Raw genomic sequence first — 26,051 nt, 5'->3', positions numbered from 1 at the left:
GACGCTCTGGAGGCCCAGCCCATAGGCTTTCCCACACGGTTCATTGCTTGTTCTGCAGGCTGATGCTCTGCGGTCTCAGCTGCTCATGTAGCAATTTATGCCAGTTACTTTCAGCAAGTCCTCTTATAAAAGTGTTCCCTTCAACCAAAGCCCTGTGCCTTGGATAATAGGTGTGTGATGGTTTGGGAAGACTGCCATCTCAGGGCTGGAAGTTGTACTGCAGCCTGTAGGGGGGAAATATAAAAAGTGATGGGGCTGTTGCCTTGGATGATTAAAGATGCTTGGGCAGAGGAAGACCTAGGTCAACCTTCCAGATGAGGCCTTTCTCAGGTGAGCCACATTTAGATGTCTGTCAGGTAGAGAGCCCAGAATGGAGAATTATGGGATTTGTAGTTCAATAAATAAATAATTAAAAAACCTATTCCTAGTGATAAGGTTCATGTCTATGCCACAAGACTGAAACATCCCAGTAAATTAGTGGTTCGACAGGTGACACCCACCACTACCAACCCACCTTAGGAAAAGCGGTTTGTAGCCATACATAAAGTTGTTTATTATGAGTTTACTAGATGGCTGTTGGAAAAAGCCTTTGCCATAATTTGAGGACAACCAGCTTCCCATAAATCTGATCGTGATGAAGGTGGGGAAGAAACTTGAAAAGTTACTTTTGAAAAGCAATTAGTTCCTGTTCCTTGCTATCCCTGTTTGAAAAGTAACTCATGGCCATTACTAGCTAGGTACGCTGTTGAAAAAGTAACTTGAAAGCATTTGCTGCTTATAACCTTCTTCTTCTCCTTATTCTTTATCCTTATGATCATGTAAGGCTCTCTTTAGACCCCCGGGAAACTCCTGAGAGGGGTCTCCCGTAAACAGAAGACACAATTTTTCAAAATAAACAGTTTATTTGCTATTTTGGCTTTACGTCGGTTTCAAAGGAACAGCTTGTTGGAAAAAAAAAAGACACAGATCAAGAGTACATTCAGTACATGTTAGACCTGAACAATGAAGGTTAAGTGTTTTGAAACAGAAGGCAAAACAGTCAAAAGGACCTGAATCGCAACAATATCAAAGTTAGTGCCTATTAGAAGGAAGAAACATGTAGTAAATAGATTGCTCTCTCTCTCTTCATTTTGACATTTAACGAGAAGTATAAAGCTACCATCCAGGGACAGGGAGTATAAGAAAAAGTCTTTGGAAACATACCCGCCTGTTCTGAAATGATTACAATAAGCCGTGTTTATGCCCACGCAGGAGGGTAACGATCCTGCTAAAGCAAAAGAGGCCCGTGCAGTGTCTAGATGAGACACCTTTTGCTGGGATTCCTTCCTTGCCTTGTGCATCAGGGGTGAGGCAAAATCCTGCTGTCGTGGCTGAAATATCACCCCGGATCCTGGTAGAGCCGTCAATGGCCATGGGCCTACTCTAGCCGCGACATCTTGGGTGTCGTCAGTGGCTGTTCGAGGAGGCCTGTTTGGCTCAACGGAACTTAGGGAGGAGGAGTTGGCTCACCAAATCCCCACGGATTCAATGGGCTTCCTCTAGTGTGATTTACTTTGCTAAGCTACAGGATTCGGGCCATTGTTTCTTGGGGTAACAATCCGGGTGGCCTGCGAAATGTCGCCTTTCCGGTCATGAATCAGGCCAGTTTTCCCTCCTCTCACTTGGTACCTTCTGAATGGCCAGCCTGACAAGGACTGGTTTTGCTTTATTTTACTTGGACACCCCTTTTTCCGCCGGATCGCGGCCAAAACAGCTCACGTTGCAAACAGAAAAGGTGTCCTGTACATAAAATCCCACCCCAAACCTCTTTCTCCTTTTCCTTTCCCCCCTTCGGGAAGTCAGTATTTTATGATCACTGCATGCATTCCAATTACGTGGCACCATCTGGGGTGAATTCCAATCCTTACACGTTTCCCTGAAATAGGTTTGCTTTTCCCACACACACCCCTGCAAACTCAGAGCTTCCGCCTAAATCTCCTGACCCAGCACCACCTTTTTGTTTACGGATCGTGCCCTTCTGGCTACTTTGGCGACAGCCCGGAGGACAGAAATCTCAGGCAACGTGCCTTGACCCAGAGCGACAAGCTCCAGCAAAGTTACCTCCACCTCTATGGCTTTAGATTAGAAAGCTGCAGCCAGCTCTTAGAAAAGGTAAATTCCTAAGACTGCAAGGCTTTAAAAATACCCTGGAGTTCCGTACATTCTCTGTTTCTTGTTTTGGCTTCTATACCACCCCAGAGCACTTAAACCACTCTCTGGGTGTTTTACAACATCATTATGCAAACAATACTTCCAGCAAGCTGGGTACTCATTTTACCGGAGTAAAGGCGGAAACAACCTCAAGCCAACTACCTGAGCCCGTAGGGAATGAACACAGGTTGTGAAGAGAGGCTCAACTGCAGTACTGCAGTTTAACCACGGTGCCACGGGACTCAGTTTGCATGGCAATGACATTCATAAATATGGCAATGTATCTTCTGAAAGTTAACACCTTTTTGAAAGTTCAAGTATTTAGGGACAGATTGCAAGAGCTGGTTCCTGCGTCCGAGATCCAGATTCATGCAGCTAGTCCATCCTGACAGAGTTCATTGCTGGCCGGTTGGAGGCTAAGTGAGAAACCTGGGAATTCAGTGGGATGCTGAGATCATGTCAAAAGGGCTTTCTCAACCAGTGTTTCTTCAGAGGTTCTGGACTTGATTAATCATCACCATTGAACTGCAGAACTGGAAGGGACCCTATGGATCATCGAATCCAGCCTCATCAAGAAGGCACAGTGCAGGATTTGAGCTCCCAACCTACCTAAACCACTGAGCAGTGCAGCGATTCTAATAATCATCATCTTAGTAGAGCTGGAAGGGACCCTATGGATCTTCAAGTCCAGCCCCTGCAAAAAAAGGCACAGTATGGGAATTGAACTCCCAACCTCTGGCTCTACAGCCAGAGACTTAAACCAGTGAGCTACCCAGCAGTTCAGCCCCATAGAAGGCCTGATCGTTACCCATCCTTGCCTTCTGAAAATTATGGGAAGACTAAAGGCTGAAAAACACAGTGATAAGGTCCTTACAGTGACACCAGTGTCTTCTGCTTTCAAACTGGGCATCGGAAAGGATCTCACTGAAGTTAATTTCACCTACACTCCCTTCCTTCATTGCATGTAATATGTATTTATTATCATTTACTTATTTAATTGATTGATAACCCACTTACCAGACTTGGGGAAAAAAAACAATGCAAGGCAGTTTGCGATAAAGAAAACAAATTGAAATCAGAGCTTGAAAGAAAGTTGTTACAAGTGGGGTTGCTACCTGGGACTAGTTACTTTTGGGAAATAAGTAATTTAACCAGTAGTTAAGCATATCAAGCAAAACAGAACAAAAGTGAAAAAATAAAGAAGACAAAAATGCTGTGGCATCTTAAAGACTAACTGCTGTATTTTAATGTGAGCTTTTGTGGATCAAGTCCACTACTTCAGACTAGTTAAGCATAGTTACTTTTCAGTTTAACGAGTAGCACCTATGTTACTTGGGATGATGAGTCATTATTTTCAAAAGGACATCTTAAAGTACATTTTGACAGCCTTTTTTCAGGTTTTATGCCATGCAAGTGGCAAGGGAAGTATTCTTTTCTTTTGCCCTCTGCATGTTTATAATTTTCAGTGTGCAATGTCAGAATTAGGCACTAGAGGGCCCTAAAACCTTTTCCTGCCTGGAAGGACAATGAAACCAGTTAATAACAGGCAGTATATTAAATTACTTGTGCAAAATCAGAGCAATGAAAACCACCTTGACCCGCTCCATGCAGTCCTTCCATTGCCAGAGAAGTCATTGTTCTTCAGGAACAGATTTCGTCTTCTAAACTGGCCAGAGATTTCATAGGGGAGTTTGTATTTTTTGCCTTTTTAAGTGTGCTTTTAAATTGTTCTACATAGTTTTAATTTAGAAATTTAACCATGCAAACATGGTTAACAGCATTTACACGCTGTAATGTATTTTAGCTGTCCTAAACATTGGTCTTTTAAATGTTTTATAAGTTGCCTTGGGTTGCTTTATTGGAAGAAAAGCAAGATATAATGAACACATTTTGCATTTTAGTGTTATAGCGCTATAACACCCATTTAAGTGGCAGTGCACTGATATTTTAGTTCAGATTAAAACACTGATTCTGAACTGTATTAACAGGATGATGATGTCTAGCGTTATAGGGTTATAGTGCTGTAACATTTACTGAATCGGCATTTCTCTAATATTTTAGTGCTGAGTGATCCAAAATGATGCAAAGTTTTGTATGACAATCTCAAACTCAGTGAGAGAAGGGATGAAGGAAACAAATGTTGAATACTGAGGCTTCACTCAACTGAATGAGTAGAACGATTAACTTTTCCCTGTCCGAACAGGAAGATTAGGGGCGAAAGATCTGTCCCTCCATGCTTTTGATTTTTTTTTTTAATGCCTACAGAAGGCTAATGAGACTTAGACTGGTCTAGGTGATTAATCCAAGAATGACATGTTCATGCACATAAATGGATGCTACAGTTCATGAATGATGAAAACATCATGAAACCAGGAAGAGCTAACTCTAACTCAGTGAGTTACCCTGTCCTCCATCTGGACAGATTTTTTTGTTTTGCAGCTATGATTCTATAAGGATTTTCAGTTAACAACCGATGTCTGACGGGGGCCGTCTTCCGAAATATCTCGTCATACAACAGTTTCTGCTAAGAAGATGCCATTTTTTCTCACTGCTTCCTAAGTGTATTCACCTTCCCCAAAGCATCCTTATTTGGACCCGAAGCAGATGGTGGCCTTCCAACTGGAATTCTGTTTCTTGTTCCTTTGTGTGTGTGTGTGTGGGGGGGATCTACTCTTGGATCCCTAAAGTGCAGTCAAGAAATCCATAGATGCATGAGTGTCTTCAACAGCAAGGTCCTCTGGCTAGTTGTCCGAAGCCAGGGTTTTCCCCCTACGCGTCGTGATTACTCTCGTGGACCCCCAGAAGCTCTTCTGCTATGCTCAGGAGGCCGTTATCCTCCAAGGCAGCAATGAGTCTCTGTATGGTGGCCCTTTTGCCCTCCGAGTCGATAAACCTGCGGAGCAATTGGTACGCCTGTTCGTAGAGGCCCTCCCTCTCGTACTCCATGGCTAAGTTGTCGATGACGGGATCCCGGAGCGCGCGGCAGCCGGCCTGCAGGGACCGACCCACTTGTTTCCATTTCTTGGAGACGAGTTTGGCAAACTTCTGATGGTCCTGCGGTGTGATTCGTCTGTTGGCTTCCGAGAAGAAACAAAAGACAAAATGTCATTCAACGTGGCATCTTAGGCATACGCCGATGTGCTCAACTCTTCAGTCCTATCCTTGCACACTTGGCTGGAACTAGGAATACAGTGGTGCCTCGCTTGACAATGTTAATTCGTTCCAGCGAAATCGCTGTAGAGCGAAAACGTCGTGAAACAAAATTTTAAAAACCCACTGAAACGCATTAAAAACCGGTTAATACGTTCCAATGGCGAAATACCTAATCGTCCAGCAAATATCCTCCATACGGTGGCCATTTTTGGGTGCCTGTCTTGCGAAAAATGCCTCCTAAAAACAGCGGGGAGCCATTTTTGAGCAGCTGGCGGCCATTTTGAAAACCCGACGATCAGCTGTTTTGATCGTCATAATGTGAAGAATCAGTTCCCGAAGCAGGGAACCGATCGTCACAAAGCGAAAAAAACCCATTAAAACATTGTTTTGCAATCTCAATTGCTATCGCAAAAACATCGTCGTGAAGCGGATTCGTCGTTATACGGGGTAATCGTTAAGTGGGGCACGACTGTACAGTCGGACAGCACTTTGTCCCGTGGTTTGGACTGGTTTGGAAATGGGCTGGTTTGCTCCATTTTCCAGGGACCCCCCCATGGACATTCAGGCAACTGCAAGCCAGCCCAACCCTTATCTATCCCTACCTACACCTTTTTGGGCCCCTGGAAGGAATTACTAGGTTGTGGTGTTTTTTTTTTTTTAAGTGGAGGTTGGTTTGCTCTGTTTTGGTTCGGTTCCGGGAGGTGTGATCACCAGGATCGAACCAGAACACATGGCTTAGCTCTCGTGTCCCTCAGCAGAATCACTTTCTCCCGCTTCCCCAAGGAGAGAGAGGATGCAGAGGGTTGCTTTTTATGTGTTTGTTTTGAACCATTGAAAAGCCAGTGAGGAATTGTCCTAGTGTGTACGGTGAAACAAGAAGGTGTGAGATACCAACACTGGTTTTGGGCGACGCGTGCAGAGAGAGAGAGAGAGAAGATGTCCACAGGGGAGGATAGAAATGGTCAATGCACCTTATTGAATGTAACTGTTTTTTTTAAAAACTGCAGATACTTCCCTCTTGGATCTCTGAGCATGCCTGGGAATATTTATTATTTATTTATTTAAAATGTTTTACTTGAAAGAACCCAAGGGGGCTTTAAAACAGGGATATTCTAAACGTTTGCTCTGTATCAGGCATGGGAGGGACTTTGGCCTTTTCTAATGCTGATGGTCTACGACTCCCATCAACTCTGACCAGTAGTCACACTAGCTAGAGATGATGGTTCTTACTGGTTCCTCACTACTGTTCTCTAATTTCTCCCCTTAAAGGTCTACACAGCACCCTCTTGAGGAGACTGTGACCCAATGCACGTCTTTAGCTTTCTGCTTTTAAGACTTTTTTTAAAAAAATATCAGCCTTCTTCACCCTTTCACAAGAAAGTGCTCCCGGTTTTCTCTTCCAGATCACTCACCAAACGGCTGGTCCTGGAAGATGAAAGTATCGGCCTGGGGCAAAGAGCCTGGAATCTCCAAAGAACTGTATGACGGGGGTGAAGAATTCAGAGACTGAAGCGAAGAATTTGAAGATGGGGTAGAAGAACTCAGAGACCGAGAGGGTGACGAGGGGCCGCTGTGGTCGGTCTTGCTTTCTTCAGAGCAACTCAAGTGCAGGAGCGATTCTTCAAGCTCTATTATCTCCTCGTCCCTGAGACGGTTAGGCTGAAATATGAATGCATAGAAGATGGCAGTGGGAAGGACGTTTAAAGCCAATGTTAATATTTAAGACGTTCATATTTGTCTCGTCAGGCTCTCTGAAGACACTCGTCACAAACTCCTTGGCAACCCACTGCTAGCTTTCTCTTTTCTGTTTCCCCGAGTACAAAAGTAAGGCTGGAACATTGGATAGATAAATGTTGAAATCCCTACACCAACATATCCTGAACATGTCAACTTTTGTGTAAGAAAGAAAACACTTCTAGACCTTTATAGCTATGAAAGCAAGATGAGGGGCTGGCAAGCACCGGCCAAAATGGGACACGGATGCCATAGGATTTCCAGCGGGATGTTTTGTGAGATGGAAAACTGGTGTTTCAGTGTGCCACATTTTTACTTATGCTCAGGATGATGCAAAAGCCAAACCTTGTGTGTACAACATAAAAGTTAGGTAAAGTGCGTCCACTGGAGAAACCAAATGGTTCTTCTCTAGCCAGGGATTCTCAACCTTGGGTCCCTCGATGTTTTCCGACTACAACTCCCAGAAATCCTGGTTAGCACAACTCGTGGGGAAGGCGTCGGGATAGAGATATAAAATTCCAGAAATGTTGAAGCCATACAAAATGTCTTTGGGGGGGGGGGGGGAGAGACAGGAGGAATTTTTTTTCTTTTTCCCCCCTCAATTTTTCTGTTTTTCCCGCCAGGCCTTCCCATCTGTAGGCAAGATGAAGTCCCAACCAGAGATGTAAAATTTCCAGAAATTTTGAAGCCATATAAAACAGTTTTTTTTTGAGGGGGGGGGATGGAAAAACTGGGGGGGGGACACACACACAAGACCCCCAGTTTTTCCCCAAAGTCATTTTGTATGGCTTAAAAATGTCCAGAAATTTTACATCTCTACTACCGGGAGTTGTAGTCCAAGAACATCTGAGGACTCAGAGTTGGGAACCACTGTTCTATAGAACCTGGATGGTTCAGACACTAAATTTTAACTTTGGCACCCTAGTATGCCCATGATTTTGTTCCTCTTGCAGCCAACCCTAGCCTGAACCTTGAAGGTCACCTTCTCTTTGTAGATGCATGCCAAGCACCGGTCCTCCTCCCGAATCATAGAGTCCAGCTTTTCAGCACCCGCTTTCAGCTCCGTCTCCACAGAGACCACGCTGGCCATCGACAAGGTGTTTTTGAGATGCTTCTGGAGAGAATCCTGGAGCGTTCCTTCGCGGTAACTTTGGAGAAACCTCCGGCAGTTCTCTTCCTTGGAGAACTTGAGTTGCACGATCAAGTGAGGTTCACTACAGTACACCTTCAGCACGTCCACCCCATGGAGGCTGCCGGTGGAGTCTGGAGGAGGAAGTGGAGAAAGGAGAGTGAGACGACTCAATGGCAGTCAACTCATCAGCCTCAAGGACGGCTTTGCTCTTAATCTTGTGCCTGCTGTCTCTCGTGAACCAGGAGAATTTTGCCTTTGTGTGTAAGACATCACAGGTTCTATCCCACCATCTCTAAGAATAACCAGTCGCCATGTTGAGAGCAACCTCTTTTGGACTTAAGACCCTAGAAAGGTGCTTCCAATCAAAGCAAGCAATACTGGAGTAGAGAGACGAACAGAATATCTAAGACAGCTCCGTTGAGGGTCTTGTGGTGTGGCAGCTCAAGCTTTCTGCTTCAAGCAACCACCCAAGAGTGCATCTTCAACCAGCAGCAGTACCTGAAACCCCCTGAAGGATTTAAGCACTGTGGATCACTTGTCAGTACATACACATAGGCTAAAATCCTGCTGCATAGCTAGACTGGTAGAAGGCCTGTGATGTAACCAATTGTGGCATATTGCCACTAATTAATGAGTCCCCTGTTCGACTCCTCATTTTCACCATTCCGGTGGCTTGCTACATAACCAGGAATCCAAGCAGCAATTCATTAATTAGTGGCAATTCGCCACGTGGACTTGCATGCCTGCTATTTTGCCAGCATAACTATGACATTCAGGGAAGCAAGGAAGGGGGTGGAATTAGAAAGAGGTTGCTAGGCTCAGGCTGGCTGGATAGCTCAGTGAGGAGGAGGAGCACCTGGGTTGGGAGTTTGATTCCCCACTAGTTGACAATGAGAGTGTTTGAGTGTGGACAGCCTTTATGTTCCCTGGGGCAACTTGGTGGTAAACATGCTGAGTCATAACTGGCTAACTGTGGTATTGCCTGCAGAGGTACCAGCCAGATGCTCGGTTGCCAAGGGCAGGCCTCATCCTGCATACGTACCTGCTAGTGCCAGTTTGAATGCCCTGAAGACACTTGGCTTCTGCTGTGGGTTTCCATAGAGCATAGGTAGAAGGACCTTTTCCGACGTCGACTGGACAAACAGGTAAGCGCTCCCCACCCAGACGTTTGGACTGTCTCCCATCATTCTGCTTTCTAGAAGAAAACACCAAACCATCATGTGCAGGACCCTTTCAGCCACATTCTGGCCATGTGGAAAATGTATTCCCATAAATCACTGCCCTATGCTCAGCAGAAATCTTTCTTGGCCCTAGATCTGCCATTAAAAGGGGGATTGTTTTTGGCCTTTTAATAACTAATGTGTTTCATTAGGTTTTTTTTTTTCATATAATGCAATTTTATATTGTGTACAGTAATTGTTTCCATATTTGTCTTTTGAAACCGTTTGGAAGCTACCTTGCGTCCCTCTACAGGGAGAAACACAGGGTAGAAATTAAACAGATAAATGTTCACGTTCTTTTTTTTTTTACCCTTTCTGGACCACAAATCCCCTAGACTTTATTTATCTCCTCCATTTATATCACACCCAGTGGAGGTTGGTGATGGCTCCAGTTGTGTGTGGGAGAGGGGTAGGGGTTTGAAGCTCATGACTTTTGCTTTGAATGTTTTGAACGCTATCTAAGGTGTTGCACCCATTTTGGGGGCAGAATTCAACACCTTGAGTGGCTCTTGTAAAGTTTGGACTAAAACCCAAAATGAGATCACTGCCCCTGTACAACAGGAGCCCCCAACTTGCACTGTTCTTCTTCCTCCAGTGAGCTCATACTTGGTCCAGGCATCCAGTAGATTTCATGGGTTGAACTTTAAGTGGTGGTGGGGGACAGAAGAAGTGAAATGTTATTTTTTGCCTCCACTAGAACATAGCTGATGTGCTGAATAACTTAAATCAATAGATAGATAGATAGATAGATAGATAGATAGATAGATAGATAGATAGATAGATAGATAGATAGATAGATAGATAGATAGATAGATAGATTGATTGATTGATTGATTGATTGATTGATTGATTGATTGATTGATTGATTGATTGGTGAAGTGCCATTTGAAACTGCTGCAGGCAGAAACTGCCAGTTTCTTGACCGGCAGTTTGAACAAGGCAAAGAAAATATTTTTCAAAAATTAATCCAAGTGATGCAGTGCATCAGCGATAGTCTAGCACAGGGAAAACAAAAAACAATCCACTCTCTCTTTCCTCTCCGCAGAGGAATAGGGGAAGCGGTCAATTTGCTGACGCTCTGAAATGGTTGCTTCTCGAGCCACTTCACCAAACCAGAAGTGGAAAGTGAAAGGACAACAAATGCCATTTGGATTTGAAGATCGCCCCAAACCTGCATATGGCTTCTCTTCCCCACCTCCCTCCCTGCCCGCTTCAAGTCACCCTGTTTATACAGCATCAGCGAACTCCAAAAGGGCCAACGCGGTCTCAGCCTTAGTTTCTTTCTCTTTCCTTCCTCTAAGAGCAGAATAAACAGGACCCGCACTGGCAAGCGCCTGTATTCCGGATTAGTCCCACCCCCGCCACCACTACCACCAGTTTGCACCCAGTTTGGAAAACAGCCACCGGAGCAAAAAGGAATCCTGGCTTCTTCTTTTTGGCCCAGACTCGGTCACCGACGCGTGCGGGAAGCCGGGCAGAAAAGCGCGGATCTTCCCCCCCCCCCCCACGATCTCGCGTGCAAGTGGCCACTCGCCCGGTAGAGGGGGGGACAACCCAACGCCCCATCGCCTCCCACAAGCGTCCGCCCCCCAACAATGCCCGGAACCGCACCGAAGCGCCGCCGCTTCCCGGAAAAGCGCCCCGGCGAGGCTCTCCTCCCTCCCTCCCTCCCTCCAGCCTGCCTGCCACGGCCATCGGCCCTCCCTCTGGGAGAGGCTTAGGCCTCCAGTTCCCATCAGCCCCTGCCCAGCAGGACCCGGGGATGATGGGTCTTGGAGGCGCCCAAACTTCCCGGGGCAAACTTTCCAAACCAGAGAGGAAAAGATGCACTTTTCTTTCTGTTTCTTTCTTTGCGCTCCGTGCCGGGACATCGGTCTCCACGCCTCCGCGTTGAAAAAAACCAAAAAAGACGCGAACATAAAATGAAATACAGCGCATGGCGTCCAAAAGGCGGAGGGGGGTGGATATATTGGGGGTGGGGGAGAGAGAGAAGCTTCTTTCCCCAGCCAAGTCCCGGCGCACGGAAAGTCGAGGCGCATCGGAGGGCTTTCCAAGCTTGGCAGGAGATCTCTGGATCTCTCGTGATCTCTGGGCGCCTGGAACCCGGCCGATCCCGCGCGCCCCCCTTCCGAAGGGGGACCCCCCCTCTCTCCCCGCTCCCCGGTACCTTCCGGCGCCGGTCCCGTGGGGCGGCTGGGGCGCTTCCAGAGCGAGCTCCAGCCCAGCTGCCTTCCGCGTTGGCGCATTGTGGGAAAGGAAGGAGGAGGCGCAGACAGACGGGCGGACCGACACGCGTCCACGCGCTGCGCTCTTGGCGGGGAAAAGGGACTCCCAGCTGGGCCCCCCCTCCCAGCCCTGCGCTCCCCCTTTGCAGGGTGGAGGGGATTCCCCCTCTCTTCGCCCTCCTGGGCCCGGAGATGCCCCGGGTACCTGTCAGTCCGGCCGGGGAGGGGGAGGGCTCTGCGCTGGCCGCCCCCCCCGTGCCCCCGCCTCCGTTTCATTCTCTGCCTATTGGGGGGGCGGGCCTTCCAGGAAGCCCGGGCAGCCAATCAGGAGGGGGCCCTAGGCAATCGCGGCGGGGGCCGGTGGGCGCGGGGGCGTCCGTGCCCGGGTAAGTCGGGCGGTGAGTCCGGGCGAAGTCCGTCGGCTGCGCGACGCGTGGGTGGCGCCCCTTCTTTCGAAAAGCTGGGGGGGGGGAGGGAGGAAGTAGGCAAGAAAAGACCGCCTTAGAGCATGAGCAGAGCGCCGGGCTCCTGCCACGGACCGCACCCAGCCCAGGCAAAGTTCGAAGGGCCGGCTTGCGTAAAGTGCTCGGGGGGGGGGATGGTTCAAGGGCTCGGGGCGGGGAAGGGGACAGGAAGGCCCTTTCCAGGCACCCCCAAATCGGGAGGGGGGTCTCTCAGGGGGGACCCCGGGGGTGTGGAGGAGAAGCCCCCCCCCGGGCCCCTTTCCTTCTGCGCAGGAGCTGCGCCAAGGGGGGCCCGCCGGGTGGCCAACCCCGCCAGGACGATGGTCCCAGAGGGAGAGCGAGAGAGCAAGGTTACTCTGTGGCAACCTCAAGTTAAGCCCTAATAAAAACAAAAATAATATCAAAGCCCCTTAAAGCAAATAAAATTGTTTCAGGAAGAGCTTTTGTTGGTTGCAGCCCACTTCTTGCAACATTGTTTTTTTTCTTCTTCTTAAAAAGCACTGTCGGTCTTGTTTTTTTATTCATTTATTTCTCTCTTTTTTTAAATCCTGTTTTCCTCTTTTCCTGGGGGCCCAAGGGGGCACTCAAAGAAAGAAAGAAAGAAAATCAAGGCTTAACCCAAAAGAGATGGATAAAAATTTAAAACTGTAATTGCACGGATTAGAAATATTATTCTGAAACTGTAAATGTTAAGAGGCCTGTTTTATAACCAAAGCTCTTTGTGGGCCTTGTGGACTAGCCTCTTGATTTTCCTTTTGGAGGTGTGGGATGTCCTGCTGGCGAAGCAGAGGCGGGGTTCCTCCTTGGGCCTAAGATTAAAAGATTTCTCCTCCTCCTTCTGGGTCTTCCTTTGGGAAATGGATGCTGCCGTGAATCTCACCCTTGACTCCTCGCTTTCTGCCTGGTGCTTCTGGAAGGGAAGGGAAGGGTTGAGATCCAAACAACAACGAGTGAGTTCCTCCTTCATGCGAGGGCTTTGTCAGTGCTCGCCGGCAGCGACCCCGTAGATGCGTCACCGTCTGACGAGCAATGGTAAGTCAGATGTGTTTCTCCTGGGCTGCTCATCTTTGTTCTGTTAGACATAGCTTCCTTTTAGGTTACTTGGGCTGCCTGAAGAAGCGTTCTGTGTCACCCAGAAGCTTACATAGCACGTTTGAGGGCCACCTGCAACAAAATTCTTGCAGAGCGAAGTGCTCCTATTCCAGCCAGCTGCTCATTTACCCTTCAGGTGTTTCTTCTCATGCTCAGCTCAAACCTCTCCCTTCCTGTAACTTTTGTTCTAGTCCTGCCCTCTGGGTAGAAGACCATAAACCCCTGCCCTTTTGGCCCCTTCACACGCAATACGCTAGTTTCCAAACATCCGCTGCTGTTTGTTGGTTTTTTTAAATTGTTTAATTAGAATTATGTAAGGAGAAGAAAGCCTGGTGAGTCAGGACGAGCAAAGAACAAGCTATGATTTCCTTTGGTGTCAGGCCTATTAAAAAAAAAAAAAAAAACACACCGCAGCCTTGCACCAAAAGCCAGGAAGTGACTTCACGGTTTTCAGAAAGGGTGTAGGCATCCTTCAGTCTTGAGAGACTATAGTAATGTGCTCTGTATGGAGGACTTGGAACAGCATCTAGTGTGGCCGTGGAGGCCAATTTGAGAGTGACCGTCCCTTCCACGCGGAAGACAAATACCATCTGTCCCCTGTCCAGCTCCCTGGTTTGGCTGCTTTCGGGATTCCGAACACAAACAGGGCTTAACCAGCGGCCTTCCTCCCAACCCTTTCCGTGCAAAGGCTGGACTCCGGAGGCTTTCTGCAGGCCGGAGAGAGAGAGAGGCCCCGCTCTCGTGGGTAAGTGTGGAACACCATCCTCCTCTTGAGTAGTGCCTGTGGCTCCAGGCAAACTGCGCCAGCTGCCTTCCCCGAGGCAGCTAAAAATAACACTGGCAGAGGGACAGCTGGCGTGTTCTTTCTAGAGCTGCTTGGCTCGTTCTGCGCCAAAAAGACCTCACGGCGGACCCTAGGGGTGGGAGGGAGTTCCTGGTGTGGGGAAGCTGTGTTTTGAGATGCTCGCCCTGGGGGGGGGGGAAGCCAAGAAGAGAAATTTCTCCCACATTCTGGGGAAGCAGGCGTTCTGCACATTCACACCGCACTCCGTCCATCCGCGCCCTGCTAACGCTGACTGGCAACCATCCACCTTTAGGGTGTCAGATGGCAATCTGTTCCAGTCTCATTGAGAGATCTTGGGGGTCATTTTACAGACAGTTTTTTTTACCACAAAGCTCCAGGTGGCCACTCCGATCGGAGAGTTTCCTCCCTCTCTTTCCTTGCCATGGCTGACCACAACTTCCTGTGACATCCAGAAGCTTGCACCCTTGAGGGGGCTTCCCCCCCACCCTTGCCCTGATCAGGAGATCTTTCATGGAAAGAAGGAAATGCCTCTTGAACAGCATGTCCCAGGGAAAAAAAAATTCAGCAGGAGATATTTAGACAGATCTCCCACAACAAATGAAATGATTAATTACTGAATTAACTTAAAATGTTTACCTTGCCCATCTAGTGCCCAGGCCATTGTTACGGGCAGCTTACAGCATCACACCATAGACATAAATAAAATTCAGTCATAAAATTTGATAATCAGTATCAAAATTAAAACAGTGAACAAGAGTCAACCAACCCCATAGTAACTGTGTAGGCCTCCTTCAGTCTCAAGAGACTATGGTCACGTGCTCTGTATGGAGGACTTGGAACAGCATCTGGTGTGGCTGAGAAGGCCAATTCGAGAGGGACCATCCCTTCCACACTTAGGACAAGTACAATCTGTCCCCTGTCCAGCTCCCTGGTTTTGCTGGTTTCGGGGCTGCCTCTTTGCCTCGGCCTGCTGGACAAGGGTCAATGGCGGTTTTTAGGTGCACGCTCCCTTTTCAGATGGCTGGCATGTGGATATGGATGTAGGAGTGACCATGTTTCCTCTAGAAGTCTGCAGACTTGTGCTTTTTGGACCACAGCTCTTGGTGTGGCCTGGAGGGCGCCGGGAGATGTAGTCCCGAAAGCACAAATCAGCCTGTCTCCGTTTTTCCCATCCTGAGAGCAGCTGAGAAATTTAATCCAAGTGAAACTGGAATTTTTGAACTTTGTCCTTAACCTTTGATCTTGGATCTAACATTTTAATTTTATGATGTTTCACCCGTTCCCCCCCCCCCTCCAGTGTGAAAATCTACGCTTCGACTTTACCAAGAGCTGCTCGGAAAGCATGCCTGCACTAGGCTCAGGGGCTTGGGAATATGTTCCCGAAGAGATTTTGGGCCACATATTTTATTATTTGCCTCTTCGAGACAGGCACGCCGTGTTCCAGGTGTGCAAGCATTGGGCAGCGGCTGTTACCTCCAGTTCTGTCTGGGCCTTTACAGAAGTCAGGTAAGGAGACCAGCTATGCCTCCTGCAAATTCGTCTTGACTGCTGCAGAGCTACCTTTAACCAAATGCTAACAACTGCAGATTGGCCTTTTCCTCTGCTTTCTCTGCTGATTCCTCTTACAGTGGTGCCCAGCTTAACGATTGCCCTGCATTACAACGAATCGGCTTTACGACAGTGTTTTTGCAGTCGCAATTGCAATCACAAAACGATGATCTAAATGGGTTTTTTTCACTTTGCAAAAATTGGTTCCCTGGTTCAGGAACCGATTCTTCGCATTACGACGATCAAAACAGCTGATTGTCGGGTTTTCAAAATGGCCGCTGGGTGCTCACAATGGCTCCCCGCTGTGTGTAGGAGCCATTTTTGGCAAGACAGGTACCCGAAAATGGCTGCCCCTATGGAGAATCTTCGCTGGAGAGTGAGTTTTTAGCCCATTGGAATGCATTAACCAGGTTTCAATGCGTTTCAATGGGTTTTTTATTTTCGCTTTATGACATTTTCGCTCTACAGCAATTTCGCTGGAACGAATTAACATCGTTAAGCGAGGCACCACTGTACTGAGAATTTACCCAGGAAAACCTGACTTCCTGGGTGGGACTTCACAGCAAGTCATTTCGTGTTCTTTCCTGCTGCACAATTGCACCTTCGACTGTATGTCTGGATTGGCTGCTCCAGCTATTTATGGGTCATTGTGTGCCGTTGTGAGTTGACTCCCCTGTCGTGACCTCCATTTGCACCTGGCTCTGATCTGTGGAAGGGCAGGCTCTAATTAAAGAAAACAAAGCGGATCCAACAAGTCTGAGGTCCACCTGGCTGTTCATTCTTAAGCTGTTGTTCAGTGCTGTTGTGATCTCTCCTTTCCCTGTGGTCTTTCAGGTGTGACAAAGCCGACGACGGAGGCACCTTGCAGAGTTTGCACCACTTCCTGCGCCACGTCAAGCACCTGAAGATTGTGTTTGACCAGTCCGAGGAAGCCACCCGGAAGAACGTCACCTGCATTTTAGAGATGCTGGCCCGGGAGAGCCACCGATTGCAAGCACTGAGCATTGAGTGCCGAGGAGAGAACCCGTATTTCTATTCCGGCCAAGATATTTTGCAAAGCATCCAGAAAGTTTGCCAAAGCGAGAAGAAAGCCGACCTTCTCCACATCGATTTCCGGAAAATGCCCTTCACCCTGGACGACGGGATGGTGCGCCTCATGGCGTCCAGCAGCCCAAATCTGCACACCTTGTTCATCAACAATCGCACCCTAGTTTGCAACGTCACGCCAGAGATGATGGTCGAGGTGCTGAGGGCTTGCCCTAGGCTCTCGACCTTGGGCGTCTATTACGCCAGCCTCTCTGAGGAAGTCTTCCAGGAGCTCCTGAAGCCCAATCGAGCACCTTTCAAGTGTCTGGACATTTTCTGCGAGCGCCTGGACAAATATATTCCTGTGATCCCCGAAGAGCTGTGGGCTGCCGTGAGTGAGAAGCACCCACAGCTCCATGTGGAACTGGAGTTTGACCACACGGTCCCGGCCTGGAAGATCCCTCGGATCTTAAAGCCCAAGATCCCCGTGACAACATTGCAGCTAAACACTTACACGTACATGGTGAACCAGATCAGGTTTGTCACCAGCAGCTACAGCAGGACTTTGGAGAGGTTGGTCCTCCACACCACTTCCTCTGAGGACCTCAACTCTTCCCTGATCAACCTGGCCAAAGCATGTGTCGGGTTGAAAGAGATTCATTGTTATTGTGTGGTCGGTCAAACTGTGATCGATGCCTTCCTCGCCCACTGTAAGGGACTGAAACGGTACACGCTAAAGACCACCAAAGAACGCAGTCCTTGGCAAGCAACGATGGTCCAGTAATTTTGAAGTTTGACCCAAGAGTGTGCTATTTGTTCACGACTGTCGTGGTTGGGTCCACCAATTGAAGGTCAAAATAGACATGGAAGGAAATGCAAGTCCCTTGAGATTAATCTGTTTTTACATCCCAAAAGGAGACTTCCTAATAAATACGTGCCTCAACAATCAGACTTGTCAATTAAGCCTGTGTTTATCTTCCAGGGAACGATCACAAAAGAAAGCATGCTAAACGCAAGATATGTGGGTGAAGAAAATCACACACACTGTGACAAACAGATGTCTTCTACCAGTTGAGGGAGCACCTCTTCTACGTATGCCATAAGCATATGCCTGTTGTGCAGTTATGCAAATAGTGTAACTTTTGGAAGTGACTTGTCATAAATTAAGAAATCTCTATAGGCTTTAATCTGCTATGCGGCTTAGTCTGCAACAGATAATGTCTACAGAGATTTCTTAACTTGTGGCGATTCACTTCCGAAAGTTACACTATTTGTATAACAAAAGATGCACTGTATGTGTAACTGTGCAACGGGGTTTCATTATCTTTCTTATGTCAAGGATATGGGGATGGGAGGAGCGAATGGGGAATGAAGCCAAGCTTCATGGCAGTTGGCAAATAAGGATGTTTGCTTATCCACTCCTGTGTCTTTATGGTTCATAACCTTGGAAGATTTTTTTTTCCTGACCAAAAACTGTAATGTTCTGAGAGCTGTAACCCAAATCCTCTTTTATACCATTTGAGCAGATTAATTGAAGAAGTCTGAATGGGGAGGTCAGCCAGACCGGTGGGGGTGGGGTTTGGGTAACAACCTCGGTACGGCTCAGTTTCTCCACCCCAGACCTAGAGTAGAGGCCGGTTGTGGGTGCTCCCAAGGGGCAGCACACAGCAAAAGCACCCCAACAGGTGGCCATTCAAATCCTATGTGGAGGGCCCCCGTTATCCACAGGATCGGTATCCGCTGATTCACTTATCCATTGTTTGAAAATATTAAGAATATTAAAAGAAAAATTCCCATAAATATATATTTCTAACAATGAAGTTACCAGAACGGATCCCTAGAGGAAGCCAGAGGCCATGCTATCTGTAGTGCTATTATGTTTGTTATAATCCCTGTTTTTCAGCATCTGTGGGAGGGGATGGAACCAAAGGCCTGCAGATATGGGGTAGGGTGGGGTGGGGTCCTACTGTTTCCAACTCTCCAAAAGACGGGAGCTCAGAACCATGAGCCAGATTTGGACCCCATCCACATCTTTCGGGGTCTGGGGATGTTGCAGAAGAACTTGAGTGTCCCTCAATCCAGAGGGGGTGCTTTGCCAGGTGCCCCAAAATCTTACCGAAGTCCCACAGGGGTGCTTGCCCGGGTTCTTGGCTAAAAGTCAGTCTGACCATTATTTGGGGGGGGGGGGGGACTTCCACAGAAGAAATGAAGAGAAACCACAGCACTGTGGCATCTTTTTACTAAATGAGGGCTTCTCACTTGCTGGGCTGAGGAGACCCCGCGAATGGTGCGCATCATCTCCGAGTTTTTAAAACTCTGAAGTCCCGGTGTGATGTCGCTTATTTCTTTACACGCCCCCCCCCCCCGCCTCTCTTCTGGAATCGAAGCCATTGCAGCTGCCTAGGAAGACGTGGGGATGTGCTTCCATCCATCCTTCCGCCCCGATCCTGACCATTCGCGCAAGGGGGGTGGGAACGGAGGACGGGGAGACTTTGCCCTCCTCCGGGACGGGAGGGGTTAAACCCACCCGCCCGTTCCCCCCCCCCGGCTCCGCGCCCGCGCAGCCCAACAGCGCGCGCCTTTCCGCGGATGGCTGATCGGGCGCAGGTGCGCTCCTTGCGCCACGTGCGGGCTCGGCTTCAAAAGGGCGATGGAAGCGCCTCGGGCGCGCGATCCCTGCCTGCGCGCGACCAGGAGCGCGCCTGCTTACGGAGGAGCAGCGCGGGCGGGAAGGAAAGAAGGAAGGACAATCTCCATCCCCATCTCCAGGGCCCAGCGGAGGTGAGGGCAGGGCTATTTTTAAAAAGGTTTGGCCCCGCAATTCGTTTGCAAACTTTCCTTGCGCGCAGCCCTAAGACTTTCATCTGCCTTTCTTCCAGTTAAGCCACTCCAAGCAGCTGGCGGAACATTATACATGATTTAGTTGTTTCTTTTTTCCAAGTTACTGTTTATTTAAAAACATTTAAAAATGCATTTATTGATTACTTAAAAGGCAGGTTGCAGCGGATCCATTGTGAGATGAGGACCTCCTCTGTCACTGTATAAAATCCTGGAAACACACAAGAGAAAGAGGGGGCCATGGCAACCTTAAAGGCCTGGGCAGGAGGACCTCTGTATCCCCCAGGATCCCTTGTAGGGATGTGGGTGGACGAGGGCAGCCCCAAGGCTTTTAGGCAAGGGTGGCATTTCTGAAAGAGCAATGGCTTGCTCTTTAAGTTTCTGTGGTTTTTGCTGCCAGGGAGAGGGAGGTGTGCATGTGGTGGGTGGGGCCCTTTGCTAATGTTTAATTTCCTTCCCCCAAATGCCCTGGACCTTCTCATTAATCTTGTCTGCCTGTGGATTGTGGGGGGGGGGGGGGAGGTAAAAAAACTGCATGACCACAGGGGGTGAATCTTTTTTTTTTTTTGCAAAATAGAGATAAATAATTCCATATGTTGAAAATGCAACAATAGGGAGTATTTAATTCTTTGCACGTCAACGACCACTCAATGATTACCTTCCTGGGGTCGGGTGGCGTCCCAAGGCTGCAGTGGACTCTAGAAATGGGATTTTGAAGGCCCTTAAGCAGTATACAGCCCTCATTCTCTATGCAGAGAAATATATTTAAATAATCTAGAGTTGCTAGTATTTTAATATTTCATGGCCTTTAAAAATAAATAGTAATTGTAATTGCTGTGCATTACTTGACACAATAAAACCTCTAAGCAGTATACATTAACACAGACACCCTAAGGAGAACAATATAAGACTATTTCAATACAAATGAGTCATTGATCCAGTTATATTAACCAATTAAAGTGAGACACAATCTGTCAAAGACGATGCGGAAGAAGCTATTCCAGGGGAGAGTGAGAGCCACCACTGAGAAGCCCCACCCCATAATACAGCAGGCTCCCATTATCCGCAGGAAAAATATCTTTTGATTCACTTATCCACTGTTTGCAAATATTAAAAGAAAGATCCTAGAAATATATATTTCAAAAGATGAAGTTATCAGAACTGAACAGTAGAGGGAGCCAGAGACCATGTTATGGGTAGTGTTCACTCTTAAAATAGAGTTTGCTCTAATCTGTGTTTTCTTCCCATGGCAGGATTTCCCTCCCAGGTACAGTGGTGCCTCGCTAGACAGTTACCCCGCATGACAATTTTTTCGCTAGACACTGGCTTTTTGCGATCGCTATAGCAATTCGCAAAACAGTGATTCCTGTGGGGGAATTTTGCTGGACAATGTTTGGTCCCTGCTTCGCAAACCGATTTTCGCTAGACTACGATTTTGACAGCTCCCTCCACGCTCGCAAAACAGGTGTTTTCGGGACCTAAGCTTCACAAGACAGCGATTTAAACAGCTGATTGGCAGTTCGTAAAGCGGCTTTCCTATGGCCGATCCTCGCTAGACAATGACAATTCTTCCCCATTGGAACACATTGAACAGGTTTCAATGCATTCCAATGGGGAAATGGTTTTCGCTAGACAATGATTTCGCTAAACAGCGATTTCAGTAGAACGGATTATCATCGTCTAGCGAGGCACTACTGTACGGGGGTCCTACTCTATTGCACTTTGGCATCCTGTTGAGGGACAGTTGCCATTGAGGATCTCTGTGGAGGACTGGGCATGTCACGGGGAAGGGAGGGTTGGCTCTCTGTATCAGAAGGCTTTATCGCCTTCAGAGGATCTCAGAGTGGCTTTTTAGACATGGTGAGAAAGAAACGGCACCCATTTCTGGCCCGGGGTCAGAAATCATGTGTTGTCTGGGTGGATTATTCAGGGAGCTCAGACAGCTTTGTTCTGTAACAAGTGGCTTGAGACTTCATCATGTTAGCTGGGGATGCATGGAACCAGCTGTTAAGATGCCAGGAGCTGTATCCTGGAATGACTTTCCTTTGCAGCTCTACATCTGAGTAGGAGGAGAGGCTAGCCCTGAAAGATTTTTAACAAGGTAACATAAGAGAGTCAAATAATTGCCTCTACAGTGGTGCCTTGCTAGACGATGATAATCCGTTCCACTGAAATCACTGTTTGGCAAAATCATTGTCTAGCGAAAAGCATTTCCCCATTGGAATGCATTGAAACCTGTTTAATGCGTTCCAATGGGGAAGAATCGTCGTTGTCTAGTGAAGATCGGCCATAGGAAAGCTGCTTTGTGAACCACCAATCAGCTGTTTAAATCACTGTCTTGCGAAGCTTAGGTCCCAAAAAAACCTGTTTGCAAGCGCGGAGGGAGCTGTCAAAATCGTCCACTAGCGAAAATCGGTTTGCGAAGCAGGGACCAAACATTGTTCAGTGAAATTCCCCCATTGGAATCACTGTTTTGCGAATCGCTATAGCGATGGCAAAAAGCCAATATCTAGTGAAAAAACTGTCTAGCGAGGCACCGCTGTACTGCTAAAAAGCAACGGGGAGCTGGAGAAGCCGCATCTGATTTGCTGCAGGTCAGCAACCCACCCTTTGACCTTCGTTCACCTTCTACTTACCCCTGGCCTGAAGGTGCCGTGTCAGAGGCCGTGTATGGTCGTCCGCCAAGGCGGGCATTTCTAGAAGGGCCAGCAGGATTTAACCCGTGGTTGAGGTACTAGTTGAGCTTTCTGGCACTTAAAAGACACTTACAAGGTTGTGTCTTAAGCTTTTGTGGGCTGCAGTTCCTCAGAATAAGACAAAAAGCCAATTATTTCTGTGAAAAATTGTGGTTTGTCACTGAAATTCAGCAGAAAACAGCCGAGCAAGCTGTTTAGTAAGCCTTGTAGTGTTGATTGGAAATGTTGCCAGTCTACATAGAAAAGGGAAACCTCTAATTGTTTTACAAACTTCCTTTGTCATTTAAACCGATCTGGCAAGCCTTTGTTATTTAAACAAGCCGTTGCTGTCAACTGTTCAACAGGGTGCCCCAGGGAGGGTGATGAAATAATGGCCAATTGTAAAGGGAAAATCAGTCTTTTAAATAATAATTATATTTTTATAAATGTATAGTGAATTATAATAAAACAATAATGCATTATTATATCATAATACTGTAATTATTTCAGTCTGTGGGTTTCTAAGATGGAAAATCATTTTAGTTTTAAGTAATGTTACTATAGCAAAATGCAGAATATGTATTGCATTTTATAAAGTGCAATACAAAATATATAAACACACACACACACACACTTACACATATACATTCTATAAGATCTGATAAGAAAAAAAAGTTTCACAAAGCTCTGCCCGTTTGTGTGACCCACCACGGCTTTACTAAAAGATCGCAGCTCCCAGACTAGAGTAACTCAGGAGTTCTTGGACTAGAATTCCCAGAAGCCTTCACCAAAAGCTGCGCTGGCTGGGCTTTCTGGGAGTTGTAGTCTAAGAACACCTGGGTTACCCAAGGTTGGGAACCACTGCTATAATAGTTATATTTCAGATTTGTGTGAATGTGATCTAACCATGAGAAGCCCACTTGTCTTGGTATAATCTTTCCTTCCTGCTCTTCCATTCCTGGTTTTCCTTCCCTTCTTTCTCTGTCATCATCCTTCCCCTTCCCTCTTCTGGTTCTTTCCCCCCCCTCTCCTGCCTCCTTGAATCCCTATCTCTCTCCCTCCCCAAGAGGTCTGGAAAGAAGGTCTAATGTAAAACTATAGATGCAAGATGTATCCTCACTTCACGAATGATCACGGGCCAAGTTTTGGATATACTGACGGTCTTGCGTGTGGCTACCTGCAGGATATTTGGCTTGCAACCAGTATGGCCCTGTAACCCCCCCCCCCAAAAAAATATATTTAATTATTTCAAACCTGCCATGTGGGTGCCGAGCCCTTGGGAATATTTTTCTCCTTAGGAATTTGGCCCCGGCCACCATCTGTTCATTTCAGAGGCTGATCTTTTTTTCAGCGAGAAGCGTCTGCCCATGTGGTTTTGCAGCCGGTAGCCTCAAAGGATGATGATGAGCTCCGACCTCCACCTTTGGAACTTTATGCCCGCAGAGGTTCTGGCCCATGTATTCTCCTTCCTTCCTGCAAGAGACAGACACAGTGTCTCCCGCGTGTGCAAGCACTGGGCTGCTGCCGTTTCTGCTAGTTCTGTCTGGAGCTTCACAGAAATCAAGTAAGTGGCATATTTTGTAGCTCATTGGGTGGTGCGGTGGGGTGGAGTGGGATCTTGTTTGTCCTTGGCCAGCAACTCACTTGGCTTTTAGGAATAGTTTGTTTGCTCTTATTTGCTAACAGTCCACTTCAGTGTGTCTTTTAATGCTCCTACTTTTGGCGTTTTTTATTAGGCTGGGAATAGCCTCTGATTTTTTAATCTGTGAGCATACTTATCACAATTCTGGCAGAGGTGCTCCTCCCAGTTGTAGAAATGATCTCTATGTCACAGCATGTGATTTTCCTCACCTGACTACCTTGCAATTAGCGTGCTTTGTTTTGTGATCACTGGAAGGTCAACACAGTGTTAATTTTGGATGGTCAAACCAGATGTTGAGGGGAATGGGTATCCTTTCTAGATGGCATCGGATAAAAGAATGTCTTATGAGCTGAATGTTTCAGCAGTCGGGCTTGCAAATATCAACCTTTGTCACCCATCACTGGAACAATCCCATCTTGGAAGAAAAGGAATTGCCGTTGTAGGGAATAGACATTCCTCTTCATGCCTGGTTTAACTCTTTAAGCTGCTTTTCCTTATCTTAATACAGTGCTTGAAAAAGTAACTTCTTGAACTACAACTTCCAGAATCCCCAAGCCAACATGGCCAGTCAGTTGTAAGTCGGACTCATCGGTCCCCAGTGCTGGAACAAACAAATATGCAGGAGCGCTATTTTGGCATTCAGTAAAATGATATTTAATCAAATGGATGGGGTGGATTCACTGCCATGTTGGTGTCGCCCTCTTGATTTCTTTTCTGCCGGTCCTCTTTCAGCTGTGAGTCAGAGAAAGAAGAGGGCGAGGATGAGGGAGACACCGCTAGCTTCTTGCTGAAGATGATCCAGGTGCATATGGGCCACATCAGGTACTTCAAGATTGTACTTGACATTTCCCTGGAGTTAAACCGGAGGCTGGCATGCACCATCTTGGACGTGATGGCCTGGAGCGGCTGCAGGTTGCAAGCTTTCCACATCGTATGCTATGGGAAAAATCCTTTCTTCTATTCGGGCCAGGATGTCCTGCAGAGCTTCAGGCGGCTTTTGCAGAGTCTGGACAAGATTCTCCTGCAGCACATGGATTTCCGCCAAATGCCTTTCATTCTGGACAACCACACCGTGGGGCTGATGGGCAGCTGCGCTCCGAACCTGCGCACCTTGCTGATCAACAACCACTCACCTGGCTTGCTGATGCTTCGGCAAGAGATAATTGTTGATGTCCTCAAAGCTTGCCCCAAACTCTGCATCTTAGGCGTTTCTTACGTTGCCCTCTCCCGGGACCTTTTCCAGGAACTGCTGAAACCCACCCGAGAACCCTTCAAGTTCCTGGACCTTTTCTACAATGGCTTGGACACTGACATTCCAGAGGAACTTTGGACAGCGATGAGAGAGAGACACCCTTCTTTTCGCGTAGGGCTGGAGTTTGCGGCCACGGTCCCCACGAGGAAGATGAGTCAGATCTTAAAGCCTTGCCTCCCCGTGGCTGCGTTGCGTTTCAACGGCTTCACCCACATGGCGGATCAAGTGCGGCTGGTCGCCAGCATCTACGGCAGGACTTTAGAGAAACTGGTCCTCCATTCGGCCCCTTCGGACAACCTCAACGCCTCGCTGATCCAGCTGGCGAGGGCGTGTGTGCATCTGAGAGAGATCCACTGCTTCTGCCTGGTGGACCAAGGGGTGGTGGTTGCCTTCCGCCGCCACTGCAAAAATCTGAATAGATACACCCTTTCCACCTCGTTGTTCTTCTGTGATAATCCACCCACGATCGTCCAGTGACTGGATCAAAGCGAAACCTGGCACCACCGTTCGGGAACACACACACAAAAAGTGTGAAGTAGTCTTAGAGCAGGAGGTGCAGGTAGAACCTGAAGGGAGCAGCTGCTGTTTTAGAACGAAGGTATGATGAAATTTGTCTTAAGCGAGCAAGGCAGCGGAACCCTTGTGCGAACGATTAAACTTTAAATTCACCCTTTGGTGCAAACCTCTTATTCAGATTTGGCGTAAACCCGTATCTCTGATCTGGGTACTTTAAAAAAATTAAAATTTTAGCTGCAGGTTTTAATATTTGCCAGTCTTTTAAAGTTATAGTTGTTTGAACATCAATGGTAATTTCACAATCACAAATCACAATAAAGATGTGCATATATAATAAACTGATTTTACATCCTTGCCTAATGTTGTTCTGGGAATCTGCAAATCCTCCATGCCGCTTGGGGAGACGGAGAGTAGTTGTCTAAAAGTGTAACTTTACCAGGCTTCGCCTAGAGGAGGAGATCTTACTAGGGCTGAAACGTGCTTAGCAGATGCCATTTATTTTCATGTTGAGCTCTTGATAGGGAGACCTGCTCTACCAG

General features: G+C 47.4%; 3 protein-coding genes across 5 annotated transcripts; 2 read left to right on the top strand and 1 right to left on the bottom strand.

Annotated features, from left to right (window-relative positions):
• Nucleotides 1-882: 882 nt before the first annotated feature.
• TRADD (TNFRSF1A associated via death domain) lies at nt 883-11,963 on the bottom strand. 2 transcript variants are annotated; one of them, XM_078380464.1, is made up of 5 exons: nt 11,860-11,963; nt 9,252-9,404; nt 8,060-8,340; nt 6,756-7,002; nt 883-5,267 (listed from the first exon to the last, which is right to left on the bottom strand). In XM_078380464.1, the coding sequence occupies exons 2-5, from the start codon at nt 9,394-9,396 to the stop codon at nt 4,960-4,962; spliced, it is 981 nt and encodes a 326-aa protein (XP_078236590.1). In that variant the 5' UTR covers nt 9,397-9,404; nt 11,860-11,963; the 3' UTR covers nt 883-4,959. The 2 variants fall into 2 exon arrangements, with proteins under 2 accessions (XP_078236590.1, XP_020661796.3); XM_020806137.3 differs by lacking the exon at nt 11,860-11,963 and adding an exon at nt 11,597-11,806.
• Nucleotides 11,921-17,538, top strand: LOC110085721 (F-box/LRR-repeat protein 8). 2 transcript variants are annotated; one of them, XM_078380462.1, is made up of 5 exons: nt 11,921-12,040; nt 13,036-13,150; nt 13,816-13,955; nt 15,313-15,521; nt 16,398-17,538. In XM_078380462.1, the coding sequence occupies exons 2-5, from the start codon at nt 13,126-13,128 to the stop codon at nt 17,371-17,373; spliced, it is 1,350 nt and encodes a 449-aa protein (XP_078236588.1). In that variant the 5' UTR covers nt 11,921-12,040; nt 13,036-13,125; the 3' UTR covers nt 17,374-17,538. The 2 variants fall into 2 exon arrangements, with proteins under 2 accessions (XP_078236588.1, XP_078236589.1); XM_078380463.1 differs by lacking the exons at nt 11,921-12,040; nt 13,816-13,955 and having other exon boundaries at nt 13,016-13,150.
• Nucleotides 17,539-19,237: 1,699 nt separating this feature from the next.
• LOC110085718 (F-box/LRR-repeat protein 8) lies at nt 19,238-25,558 on the top strand. The gene is made up of 3 exons (XM_020806136.3): nt 19,238-19,370; nt 23,454-23,666; nt 24,477-25,558. The coding sequence occupies exons 2-3, from the start codon at nt 23,500-23,502 to the stop codon at nt 25,471-25,473; spliced, it is 1,164 nt and encodes a 387-aa protein (XP_020661795.3). The 5' UTR covers nt 19,238-19,370; nt 23,454-23,499; the 3' UTR covers nt 25,474-25,558.
• The last annotated feature ends 493 nt before the right edge of the window (nt 25,559-26,051 follow it).

Source organism: Pogona vitticeps, chromosome 10 (genome assembly GCF_051106095.1).
Source record: "Pogona vitticeps strain Pit_001003342236 chromosome 10, PviZW2.1, whole genome shotgun sequence".
Classification (NCBI taxonomy): Eukaryota; Metazoa; Chordata; class Lepidosauria; order Squamata; family Agamidae; genus Pogona; species Pogona vitticeps.
This window is presented reverse-complemented; position numbering and strand designations above follow the sequence as displayed.

Coding starts and splice junctions, on each gene's coding strand:
- LOC110085718 (XM_020806136.3), top strand. CDS start 23,500: ATGATGATGAGCTCCGACCTCCACCTTTGGAACTTTATGCCCGCAGAG. Junction 23,667..24,476: donor TGGAGCTTCACAGAAATCAA/GTAAGTGGCATA, acceptor GTCCTCTTTCAG/CTGTGAGTCAGAGAAAGAAG.
- TRADD (XM_020806137.3), bottom strand. CDS start 11,675: ATGCGCCAACGCGGAAGGCAGCTGGGCTGGAGCTCGCTCTGGAAGCGC. Junction 8,341..9,251: donor ATTCAAACTGGCACTAGCAG/GTACGTATGCAG, acceptor TTCCTCCTCCAG/ACTCCACCGGCAGCCTCCAT. Junction 7,003..8,059: donor CATGCATCTACAAAGAGAAG/GTGACCTTCAAG, acceptor TTCATATTTCAG/CCTAACCGTCTCAGGGACGA.
- LOC110085721 (XM_078380462.1), top strand. CDS start 13,126: ATGCGTCACCGTCTGACGAGCAATG. Junction 13,151..13,815: donor TCACCGTCTGACGAGCAATG/GTAAGTCAGATG, acceptor TCCCCTGTCCAG/CTCCCTGGTTTGGCTGCTTT. Junction 13,956..15,312: donor GAGAGGCCCCGCTCTCGTGG/GTAAGTGTGGAA, acceptor CCCCCCCTCCAG/TGTGAAAATCTACGCTTCGA.